This window comes from Grus americana, chromosome 18 (assembly GCF_028858705.1).
Source record: "Grus americana isolate bGruAme1 chromosome 18, bGruAme1.mat, whole genome shotgun sequence".
Taxonomy (NCBI): domain Eukaryota; kingdom Metazoa; phylum Chordata; class Aves; order Gruiformes; family Gruidae; genus Grus; species Grus americana.
Genome location: NC_072869.1, coordinates 1,293,338 through 1,320,378, shown reverse-complemented (window position 1 = coordinate 1,320,378; position 27,041 = coordinate 1,293,338). Strand labels below are relative to the sequence as shown.

The following is a 27,041-nucleotide window of genomic DNA, read 5'->3' as shown; positions in this document are numbered from 1 at the left end:
CGGCTCCTGCACGCACCGAGCTGGGGCCTCTGTGGGTGCTGGGGAGGGTGCTGGGGGGGGGGGGGGGGGCAGCATCCATCCGGGGGTGCCCATAATGGGGGTGCAGGGTCCAGCCAGGGGTGGCCACACCAGGAGGGAAACTGAGGCAGAGCAGAGAGCAGAGCCGGCGCCAGCAACGGTTCATATATTTATTCATAAGCCAAGTTATCAATAAAAAAGTTCCATACTAAAAGGCCTTTACATAGAGTTTGCTGTTCATAAAACCTTTGTGTTTTTAATCCTTTTTTCCTTTTTTTCCTTTTTTTTTATTGATTTTTTTTTTTGTCTCGTGTTTTTTAGTGTTTACACTGGAAAAGCCCCCGCCGCCGCGCGGCCTGTACACATTTACAGCGCAGGGCAGCGGCGGGCAGCGGCGGGCAGGGCTCGGCGGGACGGGCCAGCGTCCGCCGGCACCGCGGCCACCCCGCTATTGCACTGGGGCCGGGCGGTGGTGGCAGCGGGACCCCGGAGGGGGGGGGGGGGCCGGGAGAGCCGCCCCGCCAGCCCCCCCCGCCCGCCTCCGTGCCCGAGCCGTGCCGGGGGCCGAGCCCCCCGCCCTGCCGCCGCGTCCCCCCTATATACAGAGCTCCCCCGCTGTCCTCGTCCCAGCCAGGCTGGGGGAAACAGTGCACTGAAACGGAAACGCGCCCCCCCACCCCCCCGTCCCATATTATTATTATTCTTAATTTTTTTTTTTTCCTTTTTTTTTTTTGTTGGGTTTTGTTGGGTGGTTTTGTTTTTTTTTTTAGTTGGTTTGTCTGTTTTCCATAAAACTTCCCGGAAGAAATACAATATTTACACGCAAAATAAATAGAACAACACACCTGATTTCTGCTTTACCTGCTGGCAAACAGTCAGAGGTACTAGGGAAAGTATGGCTTGTAGGGGAGCCCCCCCGCGCCCCCCGCGACAACGACGATGCCCCCCCCCCCGGCTTCCCCCCCTCCACCCCCCGGGCTTTGCATAATCGCCGGGAAGGAGCCCCACGGCAGAGGGGGTGCCCAGGGCAGGGGGGGCTGCCCGGCCCCGTCCCCCTCCCTGCGCCCGGGGGGGTCAGCAGAGGATGGGCACCCCGTCGGCGGTCACCAGCCGGCCCGTGGTGGGGTCGTAGGTGCCCGCCAGGTAGTAGAGGTCCTGCCGGTCCTGGTACTTCTTGCTGCGGGTCATCTGCTCGTAGTGCTCCCGTCCCACCACCTGGCACTTGTGGGAGATGGTCTGCACGTCGTTCTCGTCCTCGTGGCACGACTGGTACAGGGCGTTCTGCAGGGGAGGACACGGCGTCACCGGCTGTCCCCCTCCCCGTTGCCAGCGTGTCACACCCCCCCTGCCCCGGCCCACCCCCTCACCTTGCCGTCGCTCTGCCGCTTGCCCAGCTTGGTCTCCTCGGGGTGGTAGAACCACTTGACCTTGACCACCATGTTGCTGCCCCAGGACTCCCACATGCTCTCGATGCGCCCGATGTAGGGCAGGTTGGGCCGCCCGGCCGAGAGGAAGACGGCGCAGTCCCCGATGCGCAGCGTCTCCTTGCCCCGCACGATGGCCTTGTAGAACAGCTTCCGCGCCTTGCCCTTCATGCCCCGCCGCTGCGGGGGGGGGGGAGCGGGGGGTCAGGGACGGCACACAGACACCCCCCCCGCTCCTTGACCCCGCATGCACCCACCCCGCCAGACCCCAGGCACCCAGGGAAAGCAGCACCGAAGCAGGGCGGGGGGGTGCTCCTGCAGCACCCACCCAGCCCTGTGCGCCCCGCAGGCACCCTGCCCCGTGCACCCAGGTTCCACAGCTGCTGCAACCAGCACCCTGCGCTGTGCACCCAGGCACCCTGCCCAGGGAACCCATGCCGACGTCCCATGCATGCCGGTACCGGGCCCTGTGCCACGGCTGGTGTGCCCAGGCACCCTGCCCTGCAACCCTCGGCACCCTGCCGTGCACCCATGCCTGCTCCCCAAGCACCCTGCTCTGTACCCATGCACCTTGCACCACACCCCATGCACCCCGCACCCATGCCCCATGCACCCTGCCGTGCGCACACAGGCACCTTGCCGTGCACTCTGCCCCATGCACGCTGCACCCGTGCCCTGTACCTACGCACCCTGCACCCATGCACCCTGCTGCACACACACAGGCACCTTGCCGTGCACCCATGCACTCCGGCCCGTGCACGCTGCACCCCGCTCATGCACCTATACACCCTGCCCTGTGCACAGAGACACCCTGCCCCGCACGCTCTGCACCCATGCACCCTGCCATGCATCCACGCACCCCCACCCGCGCCCCCTGCCCCGTGCCGCAGGCCCCACGGCCACTCCTCCCCCCTGTCGCCGTGCCGAATGGTGGGTGCCTGCGGCGGGCGCCGGCCGTACCTGCGTGGGGTTCCCCGACCACCTCCAGAGCTGGCGCGCGGGCAGGAAGGCAGAGATCTTTGGCCGGTTTTCCACCGAGGGCAGGCGCTGCCTCCGGGAGAACTCTTTGGCTTTGGAGAAGCTGAGGGCCTCCTTGCGCTTGAGCTTGGCCTTGGGGCCGGCGGCGGCGGCCTTGGTGAGGAAGCAGCGCTGCGGCGCGCCGCTCTTGGAGCGCAGGGCCTCCGGCTGCGCCAGCAACGCCGGCACCGGGTGGGAGAGGCAGGTCTGGAGCAGCAGCGTGGAGTCCTCGTCCTCGGAGCTGTAGGAGGAATCCTCGTTGTCGGAGGAGCAGAGGCTGGAGGTGGAGACGGAGCCGGAGCTGGAGGAGGTGGAAGAGCCCGAGGAAGAGGAGGAAACCGAGAGGCGCGTCATAAAGCGCGAGGGCACGTCGGCACCCAGCCCGCCCGCCTCCTCGTCCTCGTCCATGTCCGAGTAGGAGCTGTGGCAGTCGCTGTCGCAGTTCAGGGTGAACTCGGCCTGGCCCGAGTATTTCCGCAGCGCCAGCCCCACGGGCAGCTGGTGCACGGGCGCCCGCCCCTTCCTATCCTTGCCTGCCAGGGCCGCGTGGGCATAGCCGTGGCTGGCCAGGGGCCGCTCCAGCTTGGCCCCAAAGTCCTTCTCAGCCAGCAGCAGGGCCTTGCAGTTCTTGTTCTTGGGGGACGTCACCCCTTCGTGGTCCAGCTTGACCAGGTACTCACTGCCTGCCTTTCTCCGGCTGCTTTTGCCCATTTCTGCCTCCAGCCGCTCGGCCTTCTTGGAGCGCAGGAGTTTCTGGGCAGCCGGCAGCACCAGCCCGGCCCCAGCCCCGAAGGAGGCGTAGGAGCTGGCGATGCGGCTGAAGGAGTCGGCCCCGAAGCCGTTGCCGAAGACGGGGGCGGTGAGGTGGTGGTGGTGGTGCACGGGGAAGATGGCCTCTTTGGCCCGCAGCTTCTTGGCGCTGCCGTTGACCTGGAAGAGGTTCTGCAGCACGGCCGTGCCCTTGCTCGCCGCCTTCCGCTTCGTCTGCGCCACCGCCGACCAGCTCAGCAGCGGCCCGCCGCGCCGCCCCAGGAAGGGGTCGCTCAGCACCGGCGCCTTGCCGCCCGACAGCACCTCCGCAGCTTTGCCTGGTGGGAGACGGGGGTCAGGAGGGGCCGGCGGCCGCGAGGGAGGATGGACAGACAGACCGGGGGAGGCAGGGGATGCTCCAGGACTGTCCCCGTCCCTGCACATCCTTCCCTGCGGCCTGATCTCCATTCCCCAGTCGCTGCAGGGGAATCCCCTTCCTCCATCCCCGGCCCTGCACCCTTCCCTGCATCCTGCCATACCCTGCTCCCACCCCCCTGCACCCCATCTTTCCCTGCATCCCCTCCCCTGCCTGCATCCCTGCCTGCATCCCTGCCTCCTATCCACACCTGCATCCCAGCATCCTTCCCTGCATCCCCTCCCCTGCCTGCATCCCAGCACCCTTCCCCGCATCCCAGCACCCTTGCCCACGTCCCGCCATCCCTCACACCAGCACTGCCGGTGCCGCCTCCCTCGGGCACCCCGGGGGAAGGTGGTCTGTGGGTGACAGCCCCCCCGTACCGCTTTTCTCCTTGCCAGCCGCTTTCTTGCCCGAGTTCTTGGGGGGCTCGAGGCCGTCATGGCGGTCCGGGCAGAGGCTGGGGGGCAGCTCGCTGGCGGGGGGCACGTCACTGCACGACCGCTTCGTCCGCCGGCAGGAGCTGGAGACCAGCAGCGCGGGGGACGGCTCGGTGCCTGCGGGCAGAGCGTGGGGTCAGGGCCAGCCCCGCTGCACCCCCCTGCCTGCCCCCTGCCCGCAGCCCTGACCCACTCACACTGGATCTTGAAGTCAGGGGGCAGCAGGCGGATGTTGGAGACGGCGATGTGCCCCGTGTCCCCGTCATCAAACTCCACCATCACCGCCTCGGGGTCGTCCTCCTCCTCGTCGCTGGAGGAACCTGCAGCGCAGGGAGTGCTGTCAGGCTGGTGCAGGGGTCCCCGACAGCCCCCCCCCCGCCCCACCGGATGTCTGCGGCCGCTCCTCACCTCGCACCACGTTCCCCGGGTAGAGGCACCGGGATTTCTGGCTCCAGTAGGCGCAGACGCGGGTGCCCGGCGGGAGGCTGCGTCGCGACTGGGGCCGGATGTCGAGGACCTGCGAAGAAGCGGCGTGCTGGGCTCCCGCGGGGTGCGCTGCCCACTGGGACCCCCGCCCCGGCCCCCCCGCCCCGCTCACCGCCTCCTGCAGCAGCTGCTCCTGCGAGTAGATGCGCTGCCGGTTCCCCCGCTCGCCCTCAATGATGATGCTGTAGCTGGGGAGAGGGCACAGAGCGGGGGGCTCAGCACCCGCCTGGCCGCTCCGGCATTCCCACCCATGGCAGGGACCCCCGGCCCGGCCCCCACTCACATGTCGGGGGGCTGGATGGTGCGGACGCTGCCGGCGTAGAGCAGGCTGTCCTCCTTGGGGATGAGGATGTGCAGCCCGTCCTGCAGATCCTCCTTCTGGATGGCGCAGGCGTGGGGCAGGGGGGAGCGGCGTCCCCCCCGCGCCGCCCCCGCCAGGCAGCTGCCCTCCTCCTCCTCCTCCGAGAAGCTGCTGTTGTCGTCAAAGTCGAAATCATCCTCCACGGTGAAGCTCTCCAGCAGCTTGCTGACCGCTCGGCCCTTGCACTGCAGGAGAGGGGGTCAGGGGGATGGCGGGGGGGGGGTGTCCGTGCCGGGGCGGGGGCCCTGTCCCTGCCTCTCACCTGCTTGGTGGCCACTTTGCTCTTCACCTTGGCCAGCTTCTTGCCCTTGCTCAGGATGGTCTTGGCGCTCCGGGGGGAGAGGGCCAGCGAGAGCGCCCCGTTCTTCCGCTGCGGGAGGGGGGCTCAGAGCCGGCCGACGGCCACCCCCGCCCCCCGCCACGATCCCAGCCCTCTGGGGCCCACGAGTGCTCCCAACCACCCCAGCCCCTGCACCCCACGGGCCATCGGTGCTCCCAACCAGCCCGGCGCTCCCAGCCCATGCCACCGGCACCCCCAGCCTCTGCACCCCAAGGTCCCATCAGTGCCCCCCAGCCCATGCAAACCCTGCACCCAGCCCCTGCACCCCACAGTCCACGGGTGCCCCCCGCGCTCACCCTCAGGGCTGACTGCAGCACCTTGCTCTTGCGCGTGGCCTTCTTCAGCCTCTCGCTGGCCAGGCGAGCCCCCTCGTCCCTCGGCCCAAAGTGCCGGGGGTCGGTGCCGGCGAAGAGGCTGCCGGCAGGGGCCGGGGTGCTGGGGCCGCTGGGGGCCGGCAGCCGGAGGCTCTCCTTGGGCTTGGCCTTCAGCTTCTTCTTGCTGCCCTCCTCGCAGCCACCCGCCTTCCGCCGTGCCGGCACCTTCTCCAGTTTGCCAGTCCCCGGCTTCACCGGCCGCCGCTTGATCTTCACCTCGCCCTCGGGGCTGCCGAGGCGGCAGGGCCCTGCGGGGGGGGGGGGGTGTCAGGGTTCAGGGCACCCCGTGGGTGACCACCCAGCCCTGGTGCGCACACCGAGGGGGTCCTCGTTCCCTGTGTGCCCCCAGCATCCCTGCGGGGCGATCCTATTACCTAGCAGTCCCTGCCTTTCCTTCTTCTTCTTCGCCTTTTCGTTGGCCTCCATCTTGACCACGGAGGACGGGGAGGGTCCGAGCACGGCCACGGGCAGCGAGGGCAGCAGGGACAAGCCCGGATCATCGTCACCGTCCTCACTGTCGGTGTCCCCGTCGTGTTCGTCTGCAAGAGGAGGGGGCAGCAATGAGGGTCCCTGCACCCCTCCATGCCCGGGGAGAAGCTGCTTCCCCATGCAGGATGGGGTGGGCTGGGGCTGCTCCCAGTCCCGGGGGACCCCCTGGAACAAGCCACCCCCTGACACCTGCAGCTGGGTGCACCCTCCTGTCCCGGCACCCACTCTGCACCCCAGCCCCATGCTGCACCCCCAGCCCCATGCTGCACCCCCAGTCCCGTGCTGCACTTCCAGCGCCATGCCGGACCCCCACCCCCAGCGCCGTGCCAGCCCCCCACCCCCAGCGCCGTGCCAGCCTTGCCTTTGAAGCCCGCTGGCTGCCGGGGGTCGGGGTCCTGCGGCTGGTACTTGGTGGCCTTGGAGCTCTTGGGACGGGACAGCTTCTTCTGGATGCGACTGCCAGGGTTGGGGTCTTTCCGGCGGAAGGGGCTGATGCCGGCGGGCAGCCCTTTGCTCTTCACCTTCTGTTTCAGCTGCGACACCTTGTGAGCCACCTTGCAGGCCAGCTTGCCCTGCGAGCCGCTCTTCTTGCACCGCACCTTCTCCTGGGGGACACAGGGAGGCTCAGGAGGGGGCCGGGACCCTCCTGGCCCCGGGGTGGCCTTCGCCGGTGGTGGGTCCGGACTCACCGGGGAGCCCTTGAGGCTGCCGAACGCTGCCTCGGCCAGCTTGCTCCTCTTCTTCTTGGGCTCGGGGTCCCCCCGCAGCTCGGCACACAGCAGCGACAGGCTGGTCTTCACCGCCCTGGTGGGGAGCGCGGCGTGGGCACGGTGCCCGCCGGACCCCCCGGATGGATCCTGCAACCCCGCGGGATGGATCCTGCACCCCCCAGTGGGATCCTGCACCCCTGGTGGGATCCTGCACCCCTGGTGGGATCCTGCACCCCCAGCCACCGCCAGCCATCGGCTCCCTCCCTTCTTCCCCGTCCCCCCCCTCCCCGTAACCTTCACTCGCTCACTAATGTTTTGTGACATAAAACCTAGAGATTAATTTTTTTTTTTTCCTTCCCCTCCGTCTTAATTGAAGGAACCATTTAGCGCAGATTTAACTGTTATTACCGAGCGGGGGGGGCCAGGGGCCGCGCGCGCACACGCGCTCCAAGCGTGTTTGGACTCGCTCGGAGGATTTATGCAAATGGGCCTGTCGGGAGAGGCAATTTGTAGCAGAGAAGGACAATTATACAGGGCCCGGGAGTGGGGAAACGGCTGCGCCGGGCGGCTAATGGGTAATAATAAAGCGCCGGCAGCGATGAACACCGCTGCAGCGTGACCAATGGCTTTATACGGCGCAGATAAAGAGGCTTTTATGCAACGCTGCTCCCGCCGCCGGCGGCGGGGGGGGGGACACACGGTGCTGCCACCCAGCCGAGCACCCCCGCAGCAAGCGGGAACGCGCCAGAGCGAGCGGCCGGGCCCTCCCCGAAACGCGGCGGCTGCTGGAGGGGGGGGATGCGATGGGGTGGCCCCGGAGCACCGCCAGCCCCGTGGTGGGACGGGCAGGCCCCCCCCCCCCGGCAGCAGGGCTGGTGGCCCATCCCCGGGGACAAGGAGGGCACGCGGCGCCGGTCACTCACTTGACCTTGCGGCTCTCGGCCCTGCCCAGCGTGCTGGAGTGCTTGCGCTTCCTCGGCCGCCCCGGGCCGCGCCGCGCCGGGCTCCGGGAGCTCTCGTCACGCCTGCAGTCGCGGCAAAACCGGGGGCACCCTGAGCCGTGCGGCCACCACAGGCGGTGCCCCTCTGCCGAGCCGGGCTGAGGACGGCCCCAAACTCATCGCACCGGTGACCGCCACTGCAGTCCCACTTGTCAGAGGGCGCTCCCTCCCCGGCCTCCCCGCTTCCCCCAGGCTGCCTCCCCCCTGTACCCCCCCCCAGCCTTGGGACCCGACCGGGACGGGGAACGTACTCCTGGTCATGCCGCCTCTGCAGCTTCACCAGCTCCCGCTGCTTCTCCTTGTAGCGGCGCTGGAGCTCGGCCAGCCGCATCCGCACCTCCACCTCCTGCGTGTTGAGCTGCTCGATGGCCGCCTTCAGCGGGCAAACCTGGGGGCAGGGGGGTGGGCAGCTGGCAGCGCCGGCAGCCTCAGCCCTGGGGCTGAGACCGGGCACAACTCATCCCACCTCCCGCCCCCGCCGCACCCGAGGAGACACTCACGGCCTTGGTTTTGGGCGTCCAGGTGTACTTGCGGCGGGGGATGCGGGCGCGGGGTGGCGGGGAGGTGGGCAGGGGGCTGAGCGCGGGGGGGCTGCCCTCTCGGCTGGCCGCCTCCACCAGCGACCAGGCGGCCGCCACCGTGGCCAGGTTCTGCAGGTTGAAGGCCAGCAGGTCCTCGTCCTCCCCTGCCGGGACGGGAGGTCAGCGGGGCTGGCGCAGGACGTGACCCGGACCCCTGCGCTGCCCCACGCGCGTTCTTGTGCAACGGCCCGTGCACGCGTGGCACGCGGGGCCACGTGGGGCGAGGAGAGGCGTCTGTGGGGCACTGGGTGCTGTGGGGCCGTGCCATGGGTACCACGTATGAGCGGGGTGCTCCAGGGGGCTGCGGGGTCACGCAGGGGGTGGCGGAGGGCAGGGGGACAGCGCGCAGGGCGCTGCGTGCGTGGCACAGCCGGCATCCCCGGGCGGCCGTGGGGCTGGGGGGGCCAGGGCAAGGCACGCGGCGGCGGCCAGCGATGAACTCATCGGCGAGCGGAGCCAAGGCCAGGGCCGGGAGGGACGCGGTGACGCGCCCCATCCTGCCGCCCCACCTGTGGCGGGCCCCACGGCCACCCCCCACCCCACAGCGTCACGGCCCCACGCCGCGCAGGGCCACGGGCAGCACCGAACGCGCAGGGCCCTGCCGCCACACGCCGGCCCTGCGCCACCCGCCCGCGGCAGCGCTGGGGACGCGCCAGGACAGGACGGCCTTCCCCGCCGGGGCCCCTGGGATTCCCTGGGGAAGCCGAGCCGGGAGGGAATCCCGGCGCCTGCCTGGAGCCAGCGCTGGAGCAGAGCCCCGGAGATGGCCCCGGGCTGCGAGCAGGGCCTGGCCGCCGGGCACCGCACCGCCGGCACGCACGCAACGCACTTGTTCCTCTGCCGCCAGCGTGCATGCCGCCCCACGCTGTAAACGGGCACGCAGCCCTCCGCTGCCCACACGTGTGTGCGGCTCCCGGCGCGCACGCAGCCCCCTTCCCCACTGCACAACGCGTGCACCGCCCAGCCCTGCTCGTGCAAGAGCTTGTGCAAGAGCAGCCCCGCTCCTGCACGCACCGCACAGCCCCTCTGCTGCACACCCACTGCACAGCTCCTCCGTTGCACACGCACTGCACGACCCGTCTGTTGCACACCCTGCGCAGAGCACCCGCTGCACACCCCCGCGGGCGGGCAGCACTGTGGGCAGGGGCACCAGGGGACACCGGGGGGGGGCAGGGGGCACTGGGGGACACGGGGCAGGGAGGGGGCACCGGGAGCTGCTCACCTTCCAGGGCCAGGTCGCAGCGGCGTCGGCGCAGCTCCAGGTCGGCGAGCTCGCTGAGCAGGGCGATGCCAGGGATCCCTGAGGCGCGGGGGGCGGGCGAGGCGGGGGCCGGAGGGGGCTCCCCAGGTGAACCCAGCGCCGGCAGCTCCCCCAAGTCGATGCCGGCAGCGATGAGCGCCTCCAGCCCGCCCAGGCAGCCCTGTCGCCCATCGGGGCTGTCACCATCCTCCTCGTCGCAGCTGTCCTCCGGCTCCGAGCCATCGCTGTCACCCTCCTCCTCCTCCTCCTCCACGGTGGGGGGCAGCGGGGAGGCCCCCACCACGGGCACCGGGCGCTGCTGCTCCGGCGGGCTCTGCTCCGGCGCTCCCTGAGCCACCTCCCGGCACACCCCAAAGGCCGCCGGCACGCGCTCCTCGGTGGCCCCCACGGCCGGGGCCGGCCCCCGCTCCCCGCAGAGGGGCCCCGGGGCGAGGAGGAGGTGGTGGCGGTGTAACAGCACCCCGGGACCCTCGGCCATCGCCCCCCCGGCCGGTGGCTCCCGTGGGGGGCCCGGCTCCCGCAGCACCTCCCCAGCGGGGCTGAAGGTCCGGGACTGCTCGGGCTCATCCGGCGGGGAGCCGGCGTGCATAGTGTCGGGGTCGGCCGGCTCGGCGGAGTGCGCCTCGGAGAAGCCCATGCCGGCGGCAGGGTAGCTGTAGCCGGGGGGCAGGTCTGTGGGGAAGTGGGTGATGCTCAGCGGGGACCCCCCGGCACCACGGCCACCCTCCTCCTCCTCGCCGCCCCGGTCCTACCTGGCTCCAGAGACTTGGGGTAGTCGCGGGGCGGCTGCCCCTCTCCGCGCTTGTCCTCGCCGTCGCTGCCCTTGCTCTGGACGGGCAGGGGGCTGTCGGCCGGGGAGCGGGGGGCCACGGCGGAGCTGGCGGCGGGGCAGACGGGTAAAGTGCAGGGGGCCGCAGGGAGGGTCACAGGGCACTTGGCCGGGTGCCGCAGGGCCGGAGAGTGGCAGCAAGGGGACAGCTTGGGGGGCCCGGGGGCCGCTGAGGACAGGCCCTTGGCCGGGGGGTTTAAGGCAACTGCTTTGTGGGAGGGTTTGAGGGGCTTCTCGGGACCCCCGTCCTCCAGCTCCAGGGGCTGCTCCTCCGGCTTCCGCTGTGGGGGACACCGAGGTTGGCACACACCAGCCACACCGCCCGGCCCCCGACCCCCCCAGCCCTGCCCAGCACCCTACAACCCTGCCCCGCAGCCCAGCCCCCCAGCCCCCAGCCCAGCCCCCCAGCCCAGCCGCTGCCCCCCAGCCTGCTCCCAGCCCCCCAGCCCTCCATCTCACCCCGCAACATCTCACCCCCCAGCCCCGCATCTCACCCCCCAACCCCTGACCCTGCACCCCAACCTCAAACCAACCCCAGATCCCCCCAACCAGCCCCCCAACCCCTCGCCCCCCCCAGCCCCGCGGGCACCTGGACGTGAGCCTGGCGCTGGATCTCGAGGGCCTGGGCCGCCCGCTGCTGCTGCTGCAGAGCATAGAGCTCCTGCTGCCGCAGGAACTGGGAGCGCGAGTACACGGGCAGCTGCCCCGTGTGCTGCAGGTGGGCGCCGGGGCCCCGGCCCGGGTACATGGGGGGCCACAGCGACGCCTGGTCCATCACGTCGGCTGCCAGCAGCAGGGGGTCAACCGGGGACCCGCCTCGGGGTCATCCCGCCAGACCCCAGTGGTGCCCCCCTAACCCTGCAACCCTGGCAGCACCCCCAGGGACCCATCTCCCACCTCTGCCAGCACCCCCAGTGTCCCCATCTCCCACCCCTGCACCTCAAGTTCTACAGGAGCACCCAAAGGGACCCATCTCCCACCCCACACCCCTAATAGCACCCACAGGGCCCCCCTGTCTCCCACCCCTGCAGCCCCAGCAGCACCTGCAGAGACCCCCACCTCCCATCCCTGCACCCCAAAAGCACCCGCAGGGACCCCACCTCACCCCCCAGCAGCACCCCCAGCCCCAAACCCCCCAGGACCCCCCCAGCCCAAGGCGGGGGTGCCCGTGGCCATCCCCCCCACCCCATCCTCACCCAGCGTGTGGGGGGTGCCGTGGGCGGGGGGCTCGGTGGGCAGGATGACGAGCTGGGCGGGGGGGTCCTGGGAGAGGGGGAAGACGGGCTGCATGGTGCTGGGCATGGAGGCGGGGAAGGCGGGCGGCAGGTTCTGGTGCAGCGCGGGGTGGCCGATGCCTGCAGGGCCGGGGGGGGGCTGTCAGCACCAGGGTTGGGGGGGCAGCACCCCACTACCAGGGTGCTCCGGCAGCCCCCCCCCCCCCCCCCATCGGTGGCACTGACCATAGGAGTGTCCCCCCATCCAGATGGAGGGGCTGCGGGTGCGGGGCAGCCAGTGCGTGTGTGCCGGGTGGGCATGGGCGGCAGGGTCCCCCCCGAGCTGCCCCGCCGGCAACGAGGAGCCCCCAGCGATCATCAGGTGGGGGGTCAGCTCCCCGGGACACCCCCCCGACGGGTGCATCCGAGCAAACTCCACCAGGTCCTTGTTGTCCCTGTGGAGAGAACAGGGAGACAAGGCGTGGGGCAGCGTGCCAGCACCGTGCACCACAGGGACCCCCCCCCGGACGCCCCCCGACACGGCACTTACTGGAGAAGGAGCTCTCGCCCCGGCAGCCCCAGGCGCTCCTCACAGAGCCGGCCCCGCTCCTCCTCTGCCTCCAGGTCGATGAGGTGCATGGGCCGCGCGGTGCCCGCTGTGCCGGGGACAGGATGGCAGTGTCAGCGCGGCACCGCCAGCCCCCCGCCACCACCCGGGTCCCCCCCCCGGCCCCTACCTTTAATGCCGGTGACCGCCCGGCCCTGCCTCCCGGAGCCACCGCCGCCACCATAAGCGGGCTCGGGGCGCCCGAGCGTGTCCTTCTGCCGCGCCACGGCCACGGCGATGCCAACGGGCGGCTGCCGCACCTCGCCCTCGCCGGGGGCCAGCCCGTCGTGATCCCGGCCGCGGGCACAGTCCGGCCGCTCCAGCTCCGGCTGCCCCTTCCCCGCGGGGAACTTGGCGTCCTGGTGGGCGCAGCTGCCCTTGACACCCCCGAGCCCGACGAAGGGGGGGCCCTTCTGCCCCCCCAGCAGCGCCTGGTTGCTGTATTTCAGCAGGTTCTTCATGGCCGAGACCTCGTCCGGGGCAGCCGGCACCTCCTGGCCCAGCACTGGGCCCTGAGTCATCAACGCAGCCTGCTGCAGACTCGTGCCGAAGGGGTCCAGGTAGGGCCCCTTCCGCTCCTCCGCCACGGCCAGGGGGGGCCCCTGGCCCTGCACACCCCAGGGGGGCAGGGGGGGCCCGCCGTAGCCCAGGGCGCTCAGCTCCAGGGGCTTACGCTTGCCCTCGGGGCCGGCGCCGGCCACCTCCGCCTCGGGGTGCTGCTGGTGCCGGATGCGTGCCACCTTCTGGGGAGCTGGCCCGGGGTGGGGGTCCTTGGGGGGGCCCTTCTCTAAAGTGCAGCAGGAGGGGCCGACCCGGACGCCCAGCGGGTCGGGGCGGGCGGCACGAGAGCAGTCGGGTGCCGGCGGCACCTCGAAGTAACCCTTCTCCAGAGCAACCTTGGGTGCGGGGCCCCGGCCGGCATAGGGGGGCCCCTCAGCCGCCCCCCCGCCCAGGTACTCCAGCCCCTTCAGCCGGGTGCTGGGACCCCCCCATTCCAGCCGCCGCTCCGCTGGGCCCTCCGCCTTCAGAGGGTGGTGGAAGGGGCCGCCATAAGCGGGCGGGGGCTCGGCCCCCGCCTCGGCGTGCCGCTCCTTGCCCTCGGCACGCTCCAGCCCGCCGGCCTCCGCCGCCACCTGGAAGGAGCGGCTCTTGTCCGTCAGGTGTCCCACCGAGGGCACCAGCGTGGCCCCGCTCAGCTTCAGCTCCCGGCCGGCCGGCTCCGGCAGCGGGCACAGCACCTCGGGGCCAGTGTGCAGCTGCAGGCAGGGGAAGGAGCCGGCGGCGGGGCCGAGCGGGGCCGGCCCGGCGGGCACCGCGTAGGAAACGGCGTGGTGCAGCATCTGCCGTCGCTCCACGCACTCGCCGTAAGGCTGGGGCGCCTCGGGGACGCCCGGCTCCCGCTCGCCCCGGCACGGCTCCTTGGCGCTGCAACGGCCGGCACGGGGCAGGGCGCTGCCGGCACAGCTGGGCAGCACGGCGCGGCCGGCGTCGCCCTCCAGCCCCTTGGCCCCCAGCAGGCAGGAGGCGAGGTGCTTGGGACGGCCATCGCCGGTTCCGCGGGGCGGCAGCCCCTCCTTGCAGTGCCCCTCCGGCGGCACCGGCAGCACCGCTTTGTGCCGCTCCTTGGGGTCCTCTTCGGGCGGCCGCTCCTTGGGGTCCCCCTTGCCCACCTTCTCCTTGCCCACCAGGAAGCGGTCGTAGTCCTTGGGGGTCTTGGGCAGGGGTCCGGCCTCCCGCTCCCGGCTGCAGGAACCGGCGGGGGGCCCGGGGGCGGCGCGGGCGATGCCGGGGAAGCCGTGGCCGGTGGGGAGCAGGGCGGGTTGGGCAGGCAGGTTGCGCAGGTAGAAGTTATCTGGAGGGGAGGGTGATGGGTGAGCCCCCCCGCGGCCCCCCTGCCGAACAACGGTGTGGTCCCGGCGCCCAGGACCGCAGCCGTGCCAGCGCCGGCTCCCTGCTAACGAGGGGAGGAGCGCGGGGGAAGGCACGGCCTAATTAGCTCCATTTCCCACCCAAACAATGTTCCCTATTAAGCATCCGCCACAATATTGTGAAAAGCGAGAGCGGCGGCGGCGGCTGGGACGGGAGCCCACCACCCCGCGCCCGCCGGCCTCCTTCTTCCCCGGGGACCTGGCGCTTGCTCCGCCACCGGCCCCCCACCCCGGCGCCGGGCATTGGCACGGGGAACGGGCGCTGAGCCCCCCACCCCTGCCCGGCAGCCTCTCCGCCATCCCCGGCCAGGCTGGGGACACGCGCCCCCATGGGGGACCCTGGCCAGCCCCGGAGGTTGCGGTGGCACCGCGGCGCCGTGCCAGGACCCCGGTACCTGCCTTTCTGGCTCTCGTAGAAGCGGTGCTGGCCGTAGAGGACGTTGCTGTTGCCGTGGTGGTCCAGGTGGCTCATGGGCAGGAAGGTGGAGGCCAGGCTCCCGGAGAAGCGGGGGTACCCTGGGGCTGGGGGCATGGCGGTCAGGGGGGCGGGGGCACGCCCGCAGGCGCACCGCCCCCCGCGGCATCTCCGTGCCGTGCCACGGCACACATCGCGCTGCAGCAGCCCGGCCACGCACCCCTCTGGGCTAGAAGTGCTTTGCCGGAGCCTGTCACCTCCTCTGGGCCAGGGACCCCCCCACCCCCCTGGGAGCTGCCGCTGCGCCGAGACCCCACAGACTCACGGCGGCGGTGGCCGTATCACGGCAGCTCGGCGCGGCCCTTACAGGCTCGTTAGCCGGCGCGCTCGGGCGGGCTGTCTGTCAGCGGCGGGTGCTGCGCTCCCAGAGCCGCGTGTGCTGCCCGGCCCCCCCCCCCGTGCCCCCCCCGGCGCGCCGCGCAGGCCCCGGCACGCCGGGAGCCAACTGGCAGCCGGTCAAACTACCAGCTGGGCCGGCTGCCAGGGCCCTGCGCCAATACCACCTCCCCGCTCCTTAACTCTGTCAGCCCTCGCGCCGGCTGCTCAGGTGGGGACGGCAACGCCGGCGTGCCGTGGGGCACCGGGGGCAGCGCCAGGCTGCGGGGAGCCCCCTCTGCCACCGCGCTGGGGTGTCTGTTTAATCGGGGCTGCGCACGCTGCCCCGGGGGTCCCCATGCTGCAGCCTGGCCCGGCACAGGGGTCCTTGCCGCAGGAGGGGAGCACACCCCCGGTTCATCACCAGTGACACGAGCTGGCCTGGCCTCAGCCCGGCTCCAGGCACGGGGCGGGGGTCTGCAGCCCAGCACGAGCCTCTCTGCCCTGCCCGGAGCCCCAACTGCGGGGGGCTGAGCCTGGGCCCCGTGCGTGCCCAGGGGGGCCTGTGGGGCACGCTGCTGGCTGTGCCCCCGCCGCTGCCACCCTGAAGCTCGCAGCGTGCCAACCGCGTGCCCGTGCCGGCCGCCTGCCATGACCACCCTGTGTGTGCCAGCGCCTGGGAGGTCTGAACCCCATCCGCGGAGGCGCCGGCTGGACGTCACCCACCGGCACCGGGCAGAGCCCCAGCTGCGTCCTGGCACCCCGCGGGGACACCCCGCCTCCCCGCCCCGGGGTGCTGCCACCCGCCCGTGCCCCGGCAGCCGCTCACCTTCGTGGGAGTGCGAGAACCAGATCTGGGAGGTGCCGGAGTGGGGCCCGCGGAAAGCCGGCTCTGGGGGCGAGGCGGTGGGGCCGGTGGGGTGGCTGGGCGCCCCCGAGCCCAGGCTGCTGCTCAGGAAGCCCCCCATGAAGGAGGAGGTGGGCGCGTTCCCCATCAGGCCGCTGCCGGCTGCGGTGGGAGAGGAGAGAGTCAGGGAGGGCTGCCCGCGCCCCCGCTCGCACGCCCGCCCCGCGCTCTCCACGCTCGCCCCTGCACACTCGTGCACATGCAGCTGTGCACAGCACACGCTGCATTCGTGCATCCCTCGTGCGTGCACGCTACTTGTGCACGCATGTCCCTCGTGCGCGCACCCTCCGTGAGCACGCGCGTCCCTCCTGCGATCGCACCCCTCGTGCGTGCATGCACCTCACATCCCCTCAGCCCCACAGGGCTTGCACACGCACCGGGGCGTGCGAGGAGCACCGCTGCCCCGCCCTGCCCCTGTGGGCACGCCCTGTGCACACACGTGTGCCAGCACACGGGAGGCTTCGCACACACACGAGGCTCCCCACGCTGCAGCTCCCTCCCCAGCCCTGAGCCGCTGCAGGACATCGGCCGCCCCTGGGGCCTGGGCTGTGCCGTACCGTGCCACGGCGAGCGCGGCCACACCGCTCCCAACACGGGCAGCCACTGCCAGAGCCCGGCTGGGGACACGGGGACAGTCGCCTGTGACCGGGGCAGCGGGGCATCACGGGGGGAGCAGAGCCGCATGTCTGTGCATATGTGCGCACGTGCATGTGTGCACACGTGTGCAAGGCAAGGGCAGGGGTGCGGGCGAGACACGGCCGACACGGGAAGCGCATTGCAGGGGGGCAGCCCCCACCCTGTCCCCGGTGGCCTCCCCCGCAGGCCGGGGGCCCCCAGCACCCCCCGGGGAGGCCCAGGCCAGTGCTCCCCATCGCGGCCGAGCCGTGAGATCATGGTGGAAACATCGGAGCCAGTGGCCAGCGGCCGGGCGGGCCGGGAGGGAGCCGGCACGGGGGGAGCCAGTCACCCCTCGCCGCGTGGCCCCGCTCCCCGCGTCCATGTGTGCGCCGACGTGGGCTGGCGGGGCCGCGGCCGCCCGCCCCCTCCCCGGCACGGCTCGGCACGGCTCGGCGCGGAGGAGCCCAGGCTGGCCGGCCGCCCGGCCGGGGCAGGAAGCGATGCTTTGCTCTCTAAGCCGGCCCACGCTCCCCGGCTAATCCCTCCGGGATGCCTCTGGGATGAGTGTCGGGATGTGGTTTCAGGCAGCTCACTCCTTCCTGTGCCGGCCGGCCGGGGGCCGAGCCCGGGCAGGGGCCGCGTGGGCCGGGGGCACGGCCGCACCCTGCCCGCGGCCCTGGGAACCGGCACCGCACGCCCCCCCGGGGCCGGACGCTGCCCCCCGCGCTGGCACGCACCGGGATGGGTGGACACGTCCCGCCGCCGCACCACCGCATCCCGGAGGAGCCGTGCCCGGTGCTGCCCACGGCCAACCGCCCCGGTGCGCCCCCAGCCCTGGCCGTGCCGGGGGACCCCGCCGCAGGGCGTGGAGCCGGCAGCGTGCTGGGCGGCTGTGCCGGGCAGGAAGCCGAGGTTTCCAGAACGAGCCTTTTCTGGAAGCTGTGAAACAGGCTGTAAAAAAATAAACACCCCCCCCTCTGATGGCGGCGGGGCCGGGCTGGCGCAGAGTGTCCCGGCGGGGTTGGCGGGGCCGCGGCCGCCGCTCCCCACACCTCCCACCCGCTGACTCACGCCCACTGGCACGGCCGGATCCCTCGGCGCGCGTTGGCCCCGCGGCCGGCCGCGCCGTTCCCACCCGCCTCGCACGCCTGCACGCACATTCACCCCAGCCCCTCGCACACTCGTGCCCTGTCCCGTGCTGCCACGGCTCGGCGTGGCACGGCACAGCTCAGCACGGCACGGGGCACAGCCGGAGAGCATCCATGGTGCCGGGATGGGTTCCCGAGACCGTGCATAACTCATCTCACTCGTGAGCAGGCAGTGCTGAGGAGCCCCGTGCCAGGGCAGGCGCGGTGCCGTGGGGCCGGCTGCCAGCACGGGGCAGATGGGCAGCGGGGTCCCACCCCGGCCCCCCCGCCACCCCCCAGCATCGTCAGCCGGGAACTCCCTGGCCGGGCTCCCCGGGGCCAGCGCCGTGACTCAGCCCCGTGGGCACTGCTCCCGGCCCCGGCACAGGCACGGCCGGCGAGAAAATCCCCTGTGCCGGGAGCCAGCGGGGATGGAAAGGTGGTCCCGGCCACGGTCCCCCACCGCGGTGGCTTTTTGGGGGCTGTGTGAGGCTTTGCACCTCGCACCCACGCCGGGAACTGCGGAGCTCCGGCACGGCCACGCAGGCACCGCGCTGGCCACGGCCACCCCGCAACCGCCCCGGCACGGCCCTGGTCGCGCCACACTTGCCCCCGCGGTGTGGCCAGGCAGGGAAACCGAGGCAGGGCAGGGGGCGGGGGCGTGCCGGTGGGTTTTGGGGCTGGTGGCATCCGGGACCCCCCCGAACAGGGCTGGGGGGAGGAGGCAGCCGGAGGAAAGGGTTGAGGGAAGCGAAGCCGCTTCCCCCTCATCACCAGCAAACCGCAGCCGGGGCGGGGGGGGGCTTTTCGCCTGGGCCCCAAATCCACAGCGGGACACAGATGTGACGAGCATGCCGGGTCTCAGCAGGACTGTACCCGCTGCGCTGGGGACGGTGGTGCAGGCTGGGGCAGCGGCGGGAGCTGGGGGGCCAGGGGGTAGCGGGGGCTTTGTGGGGCCGGGGTGGGTGTGGGGGGGCCGCAGCCCCCGAGGGGGGTTCACTCCGGCCGCGGCTGCTGCGGCCTGGCAGGTGTCTGGGCAGGGGGCCGGCAGCGGGGTCCCCAATGCGGCGCTGTCAGGAAAGGGTGGGGGTCCCCAGCCCCCCGTCCGGGACACCCCACAAGCTGCACCTCGCCCGCCCCCCCGGCGCAGGTGCATGGCTGCACCCCGCACCCTGAGATTTAGGGGCTCCATTTTGAGGAGGGAGGCGGGGGGGTTGCAGCCCCCCGGAGCCCCGCACACGGCCCAGGCGAGGTGACGGTCCCCAGGTCCCCGCGTCGGCGGGGACGTGCGCGGGGTGCGGGGTTGGGTTACTCCCTCGGCTATTTCGGGGCTGGAACATTCCTAGCAGGGCCGGGGCCGCACACGGAGACGCCGGGAACTGGCAGGGACCCTCCCGCACCATGTCCCCACAGCTGGGCACCCCGGGGAGATGCCACCCCCAATCCCCAGACTCGGGCAGGATGCGGCCCCCGAGTCCCCCCTGCATCCCACCACACGCTTTGCAACCCACGCGGCCCCTTTAAATATTTGGCAAATAGGAAATAAGTGTAATATAATTTCCTCGGTGTTATAATTTAAGATTAATCCATATTGTTATGGCACTAAATAAATGCTGTAATATTGAAATGCAGTTCAAATTAGCTTGACAGAGTGCCAGAAGTACAATTAAAACGTTATCCGATGGGTAATCACACGGCAGTCGCTCCGTGCTAAGTGCCACTCGCAAGCTGTCGGCTTTCGACGGAGGGAAGGGGAGGCTGGAGATGCCGAGAGGTTGCGCGTTGCCGCACGCTTGCACGCCGCCGCACGCTTGCACGCCGGCCGGGGCCACGCATCGCTCGGTGCACGCTACTGGAGCGCTGCTCGCACGGCCGACGCACGCAGCTTGCACGCTGCTCACGAGGACGGCGCACGCTGCCCACACGGCCCAGCGCATGCGGCTCGGTGCACGCTCCTTGCACGGCCGGCGCATGCTGCTCGGTGCGCGCTGCCTGCACGGCCGGCACACACGACTTGCACACCAAATACACAACTTGCACACCAGACGCACGCGGCTCGCAAAGCCCAGAGGCCATTTTGGGAGCAGCCGCAGGCCCGGCACAGGCCGGGGCCGCAGGGCAGCCCGGGAGGGCCCAGGGGGTCCCAGCATCCCACCCTGCGCAGCCCCACGGGGGTCTGGCGGCGCACGGAGGCCAAGCACGTGACCCCCCTCAGAGGACCCCCCCGAAACTTGGGGCCCACGGTGACCCCGTATCACGTGCAAAGCCCTGCAAAGCATCACACCCGCGGGGTCCCGGGCTGCCCGTGCACAGAGCAGGAGGGAGCAACCCCAAGGACTCGTCCCCCCCTGGGGCTGGGGGACCCCAGCACCCAGCAGGGTCAGATCCTGCCCCAGGGCAATGCCGTGGGACAGGCAGGGGGGCAGGCAGGGCCACGCTGTGCCCATCTGTTTCGTTTTATGGAGCGGATAAAGAAGAACTCCAAGAATGAGATTATTGGGTGAGTGTTTATTTACCGCCGGGGCGGGGGGGACAGGGGGGTGCAGCCCATGTAAATCTCTGCAGAGTCACCGAATCACCAAATCCTGCTATTTTTATTTTCTGCTGTAATTCCCCGCTTGGCTGTCGCGTATCGCTGCTATCAGCGCCGCGAGAGGAACCAGCTCGGGGGGGGGGGGGGGGGGCAGGATGACATGGTGACACCCTGGGCTGGGGGGGTCCCGAGGAGCTGGGGGTGCCCAAATGCTCCGTGGAGCCCATCTGCACCCCCAGTCCCCCCCTCAGGGGGTCAGCCCCGAGCCCACCGTGCACGCGGTGCTTGGCCCACGGAACCCGGTGGCAGCAGCGCTGCCCCCAGCCCCCCCGGCACGGGACCCCCCCAGGTCAGGCAGCCCCAGGGGCGCAAGAACGGGAAGCAAAGGCCGGGTGCCCGCAGCCCGGGGTGCCGAGACCCCCCCGCATTCCTCCAGTTCGGGGCAAATCACCGCGTTTACCGGCAGTGACCGGGGCGTGCAGCAGCTGTCCGGACTGTGCCGCACGGCTGCTCGGGCTGCCCGTCCCCCGGGCCCCGGCACGCAGCAGCGGCTCCACGCAGATCCAGCTCCTCGCTAACGAGCAGACGAACCTGCTCCAGGGTGACTCCGTGGGATCTGGGGTTCTCCGCATCCCGCTCTTCCCGCCGGACACGGGTGTCCCCCGGCCCCAGGGCGGCTAACGAGGAGCAGAGGAGTTCATCTCAAAATCTGTTTTAACTTTGACACCTACTTTTTAAAACGCAGCCCGTGCGGCGGCGGCGGGGCCAGGCCGGCACGCGGTGCCGAGGAGGGGAGCGGGGAGCCCCCGCACCACAGCTGTGCCGGAGCCGTGCCGGTGCTGTGCCGTGGCCTCCCAGCCCCTCGTCAGACCCCGTATTTGGTCATTAATGAGGAAGCTGCAATGTGGAGCGGCTGCAGCGCTGGCACCCAGCCCCGTGCCCCCACCCCAGCCGGGGGCCGCCGTCCCCACCTGCCCCCCACCGTCGCCGGGGAACCGCGCAGCGCCCGGCCTGAGCCCGGCCTGCAACTTAATCCAGGGAGGGGGACAGCTGCAGGAGCCCCCGCCGGCCGCCAGCGCCACGCCGCCGGCTCACCGCCGGGATGCACACCCGCACCGGGATGCACACCCGCACCGGGATGCACACCCGCACCACCACGGCTGGGCCGCACACCCACACCCGGCTGCAAAGCGGCACTGCCACGGCCAGGCTGCACGACTGCACCGGGCTGCAAACCAGCACCGGGCTGCAAAGTGCCATGACCGGGCTGCAAACCGGCACCACAGGGGTCAAGCTGCACACTGGCACCGGACTGCAAACCTGCACCGCCACGGCCAGGCTGCACACCGGCACCGTCACGGCAGCGGCGCTCCCGGCAAAGCTCGGCGCTCGTGCAAGCCCCCCCGGCACTGTTATACATTGCAACGCACCGAGGGCTCTGCCGCGGTGACAAACAGCCCGACGCGATCTCAACTATATATTAGTCCATAAAAACGTCAGAAGGGCAAAAATCGAGGCCCTGGCGTAAAGCACGGGCTCGGCTGAGTTTCCCACCCCCCTGCCCACGGAGGCGGTGTTGGGACCCTCGGCCCCGCTCGGCACAGGGGTCGGCACAGGCATGCCGGGGCAGCGGGACCGCGGCCCCCAGCCGGGCTGTGCCCCCGGCAGTGCCACAATCGGGGAGCAGGGGGCTGCACCCCGGTCTGGGCTGGGCTGCCGGCAGCTCCGGGGGTCCCTGGCCCCTCCAGCCGCCCAGCACCGGGCACGGCCACGGCTCTCCGTGCTCCGGCCCCCAGCGCCGTCTTGCACCATCATTTGCATGGTCCCGGTGCCAAAACCAGACGCAAACCGAAGCATTTGTTTGCAATAACTGCGCAGCCCTGAATTATGGCTTTAATAAAATCAAGCTAAACAGTTTTTATCTCCCCTTCCCAGGGCGGCCTCCAGCCCCCGGCAAAGGCTCCTGGGAGGTGTAGTCCGGCCCGCCGCCGGGAGCCATTTGGGGGAGCGTGGCCAGAGCCCCCCCGGCCGGCGCGGTGCCCCGGGGCTGCCGCGTGCCGCGCCGGCACCGCCGCCACCACGGCTGCCCGGCAAACCGCGGGCTGGCTTTATTTGCTGGGTGGTGTAATTATCAATCATCGGCGTTAATTACCGCTCCGCGCTGCCACAGCTCCCGGCCCCATGGTACCGCCGTGCCGGGGGGACGCCAGGGTGCCAGGCCCGGGGACCCCCCTCCCGCCGGCCCCGGCACCACGCTGGGCACTAAATTATCATTTTTATTCGCTCGAGCAACGTTCCCGTACGCGCGGCAGCCTCCAAGCGCGGCTCGCCGGGAACAGCTCCGGCTGCGCCGGCCCTGCCAAAGCCAGGAATATTTTTAGCTCTTTCTGTTGTTGGGTTTGGCTTCTCTTTTTTTTTTTTTTTTTTTTTTTTTTTTTTTTTTAAGGCAAGTTTCTGCCGGGGTATTTTTAGCCTGATCCATGTTATTTTAACAACCTCCGTTGCATTTGGGCTCCCATGTGTCGCCCAGGCCCCGGCGGGCACAAGGGTCCGGCCGCCACCGCAGGGACACCGCCACGCCGAGAAGCCAAAGGGAAGCCAGCAGCACCCCAGCACCGGCGTCCCCCGGGGATCTCCCCCCCCCTCTGGCCACCGCAAGCCAGAGAGGGGCTGAGCCCCCACCCCGGTCCCCCACCCTGGGGACAGGCACCGAGCCCCCATTCGGGCCCCCTGAACCCCCAAGCCGGGGGGACGCCAGGGTGGCCCCCCGCAGCCCGGCGGTGGTCCCGAGGGGCTCGGCGGCAGAGCGGGGGCCGCCGGCACAAAGCGAAACCGCCCCGGCCGCGGGCCTGATCCAGCGCCGCCTCCCCGGCACCCCCCGGTGCCCCCCGCTTTCCGCCTCCTTCCAGGAGCCTTGGGCCCCCGCCACCACCCCCCCGCGCCGGCCCGGCCTTGCCCCCCGCCCTAATCCACGCACTAATTGTAATCCCATTAAAGCAGATATAATTTTATTAGTATTCACAGCTCATCAAGGCGGCGACAATAACCGGCGCTGCCGCCGTGCCGCGGCGAGAAAACCGCCTGCGCTGGCGAGAAGCGGGGGGCCCTGGGCAGCGCCGTGCCGAGCCGGCACACTGCACACCGAAGCCGGCCCTGCTACCGCTTCGGCTCCGTCCCGGAGCTCAGCGGCAGCGGACCGGCTCCCCGCTGCCTGCGCCTCGCTGGCTGCCCCCGCACCCTGAAGCCCCCCTGTGCCGTGCACCCCGTTTTCTACCCCCGCACCCCGCTTCAGTCCTACACGGCCGCAGCCGAGCACCCTCCGCGCGACGCCGCCGCAGACAAAGCCGAGCGGGCTGCACGCATCGTGGATGCCGGCGCGGTGGCCGGATCCGGCGAGCCCCATCCCGGTGCCAGCGCGGTTGGCCGTGCCGCGCTCAGCCGCGCGCTGTGCTTTGTCCGTCTCCGGCAGGACACCAGCTGCAGAGGGGAACGCACGCGCTGCAAACCCCTTCTCACCCTGACACTTCGGCGCTTTATATAGAGCCGGGGTTCGCTGGCCTTTCCCCGCCGCCACCGCACCACGGCACCGCTGCGCCGGCCCCGCGCATAACGGCCTCCTTGTTCGCCCAGAAAGCGCTTCCTTGTTCATGCACCGGGATCTCGCCGGGCCGGCCCGGGGGTCGCGTTCCTCCCGCGCCGGCAGAGCGGGCAGGCGGGGAAATGCCCCCCCTGCGTGCGTGAGCCCCCACACGCCCACCCCCCAAAAGCACCGGGCGCGGTGACAGCGGAATCAGCACAAAGGGGAGGCCAAGCCACCGGTGCCGCGCCGGGCCCCCCACGCCCCTCCCGGACCCCCGCGCCGCGGCCGCCCCGGCCCCTCTGACCTGTGTGCGTGGCCATGGAGATGGGCGCGGGGAAGTACTTGGTGGGCTGGAAGTGTCCGGGGGGCTGCACGGCACCGTGCGCCGAACCCGCCACGCGCCCCGCGCCGTGCCGGTGGCCCAGGCTGCCCCGCTCCGACAGCAGCCGCGGCGGGGGCGCGAAGTCACGGCCGTCCATGCCGGGGGCACCCACCCACCCGCGCGCTGCCCACGGGGGGCACGGCGGGACGCCGACGCGGCTCCTCGGCGCGGCTGGTGATCCTCAGCGCCGCGGCGGGCCGGGCTCGGTGGCGGCGTGCCGCGCTCCGCGCCGGGGCTCCCGGCTCATCCTCCGCTCCTGGCACAAGGGAGAGAAAGGAAAGCGTGAGAGCGTGGCCAGGCCGGGGGGTCGCAGCCCCCCCCGCGTCCCCAGGCCCCCCGTACACGCCCCCCATTGCCCCCCATGCCCAGGTCCCCAGTTTCCCCAGTACACAGCCCCCTTTTCCCCAGTATCCCCCGTGCACGGGGCGCCCGCTTTCCCCAGTACCGTTCGTGCACGGTCCCCGATTTCCCCGCCATCCCCGGAACACAAACACCCCCCCCACCCCCCCATTTCCCCAGTACCCCCGTGCACGAGCCCCAGTTTCCCCAGTGCCCGGACCCGCCGTGTCCCCGCTGCTCCCGGAGCACGGCCCCGGCCTCCCGCCCGCCCCGCCCCGCCGCTCCCGGTACGCGGCTCCCCCCGGGCACGGCCCCGCTCCCCCGGCCGCCCCCCGCTCGTTGTTCTCCCCGCTCGCCCGGGGCCCGGTTCCCCGCTGCTCGGGCCCCTTTCTCCCCCGGTGCACGGCCCCGTCCTTCCCCCGCCGCTCGGGCCCCGGTTCCCCGGTGTTCGGCTCTTTTATTTTCCCCGCTGCTCGGGCCCCGTTTTCTCGCTTTTCCCGCTCCCCCCCCCCCCCCCCCCCCCCCCCCGCTGCACCGACCGTATTTCCCCGGTGCCCGGACCGCGGTCGCCCTCGGCTTCTCCGCCGCACGGGCCCCTCGTTTCGCCCCGCTCTCCCCGGTGCACGGGCCCCGTTTCCCGGTGCACGGCGCCCTCCTCGTCCCCGGCCTCCCCGGTGCACGGGCCCCGTTTCCCGGTGCCTGCCCGGTGCCTTCCTTCCCCCCGTTTCCCTTCTCCCCGGGCTCGCACGGCCCCGCTTCCCCCCCCTCGGTGCACGGACCCCCCTCTCCCCGGTGCACGGCGCCTTCCCCTCCCCGCTTTCCTCCGCCCGGGGTTGCGCGGCCGCCGCTCCGCCGTATTTGACCGGTGCTCGGTCCCCCCCACCCGGTGCACGGCTCCGGTACCGGCCCCCACCCGCCGGAGCCCGCCCAAAGCGGCCCGCAGGCCGCCCGGTGCACCGGGCCCGCCGGGGCATTGTTCTCGGCAGCGCCGGGGCCGGCGGGCCCGATCCGGCGGGGGAGACCGCGGCTGCCGGGGCCGGGCCGGGCCGCGGCGAACAAAGGGGCGCGGAGCAGCGAGCGCGGCCGGGAGCCCCCCCCGGGCCGACCCCCCACCCCACCACCACCCCGGGCCGGGACTGCGCGTCCCGGGGAAGCGCTGCGGGCGGCGGAGCGAGCGCGGCCGTATTGTGCGGGGAGGGGTGGGGGGGCGGGGGGGGGCGGCGGAGGGCATCCCCGGGAACAAGAAATACACGCACAGCCAAAAAAAAAAAAAAAAAAGAATAAAATAAAATAAAATAAAATAAAAAATGTGTATTTTTTAATAAAATAAAATTGAAGCAAAGCAGTGTAAAAAAAGGCATTTTTTTAATTGAGAAAAAAATTAACGCGAAAAAATTTTACGGGGAAATAATTTATAGGAAAAAAGAATTTTAATGGAAAAAAGATTCAATGCAAAAATTGTTTTGATGCACGAAATTTTAAGGGAGAGATTTTTAATGCTAAGATTTTCAGGGCGGAAAAAAATAAATATTTTAACGCCAAAAAAAAAAAAAATTAAAGCAGAAAAAAAAAATTTAACGCCAAAAAAATTAAGGCAAAAAAAAAATTGTAACGCCAAAAAAAAAAAAAAAAGCAAAAAAATAAAAACACCAAAGGGCAAAAAAAAATAAAAATAATAATAATAATAATAATAAAACCCCCAAACACCACCACAAACCCACCCGCACGATCGCAGTTACTTACCGGAGGGGCGTTCCGCGCGCGGGGTGAGTGCGGTCCCGCCGGCGCGGGGCGGCCCTGGCGGGGTGCGCAGCGTGCTCCTGCCGGTGCCCGTGCACTGCCCATGCACCGGCTGCTCCTGCAGCAAAGGGAACCGGTGGTGGTGGTGTGGGGGGGGGGGGTGTAGGGGGGGGGGGGGGAGGTGGGGGGGTGTGTGTGTGTGTATGGGGGGGGGGGGTGTGGGAAGGAGGGGGGGGTGGAAAAGGGAGGGGGGAGTTTGGGGGGGGGGTGGGTGGGGGGACCCCGCCGCGCCTCCCCGCTCACGCCGCGCACTCCGGCGGGGCGACGCGCCCCGCATGCTAATAAGCGCGTGCCCCGCGCGCGCGCGCCCTGATTGGCCGCCGCGCGGCGCTCGCGCCCCGCCGGCTAATCCCCTCCCCCCTCCCTTTTTTTTTTTTTTTTTATAATAACAATAAGCCACGCCTCTCCTCGCGCGCCTTTCAGCCTCAGCCCTCCCTCTTTTTGTTCCAATAGGCTGAGGCCCCGCCAGCCGCCCGCCAATCAGAAAGGAGAAAGGGGGTGGGGTTAAGACGCTAAACGGCGGCGCCTAATTCAAGCCCGGCGGATGAATGGGAGGGGAGGAGGGAGGAACGCGCATGCGTCGTGCATCGTAATTAAAGGCGGGGGGGGGGGATTGCGTTGCAGCGGGGATTGCATTGCACCGAAGGTGCAATGCAATCCCCGCTGCAACGCAATCCCCCGCCGCCTCCGAGTGCTGATTGGCTGGCCTCCCGCCAGCCC

General features: G+C 70.6%; 1 protein-coding gene across 4 annotated transcripts; it reads right to left on the bottom strand.

The window, feature by feature from the left end:
* Window positions 1-178: 178 nt before the first annotated feature.
* Window positions 179-26,400, bottom strand: BAHCC1 (BAH domain and coiled-coil containing 1). Of its 4 annotated transcripts, none has more exons than XM_054846732.1 (27): window positions 26,265-26,400; window positions 24,105-24,438; window positions 15,865-16,044; window positions 14,645-14,767; window positions 12,448-14,169; window positions 12,261-12,366; window positions 11,957-12,165; window positions 11,693-11,851; window positions 11,086-11,279; window positions 10,420-10,777; window positions 9,629-10,339; window positions 8,326-8,510; window positions 8,077-8,213; window positions 7,748-7,849; window positions 6,804-6,918; window positions 6,476-6,719; window positions 6,000-6,164; window positions 5,548-5,873; window positions 5,174-5,281; window positions 4,834-5,096; window positions 4,663-4,738; window positions 4,473-4,581; window positions 4,262-4,384; window positions 4,008-4,181; window positions 2,403-3,547; window positions 1,386-1,622; window positions 179-1,299 (listed from the first exon to the last, which is right to left on the bottom strand). In XM_054846732.1, the coding sequence occupies exons 2-27, from the start codon at window positions 24,277-24,279 to the stop codon at window positions 1,093-1,095; spliced, it is 7,653 nt and encodes a 2,550-aa protein (XP_054702707.1). In that variant the 5' UTR covers window positions 24,280-24,438; window positions 26,265-26,400; the 3' UTR covers window positions 179-1,092. The 4 variants fall into 4 exon arrangements, with proteins under 4 accessions (XP_054702707.1, XP_054702711.1, XP_054702708.1 ...); XM_054846736.1 differs by having other exon boundaries at window positions 4,663-4,732; XM_054846733.1 differs by lacking the exon at window positions 26,265-26,400 and adding an exon at window positions 25,061-25,157.
* Window positions 26,401-27,041: the final 641 nt, after the last annotated feature.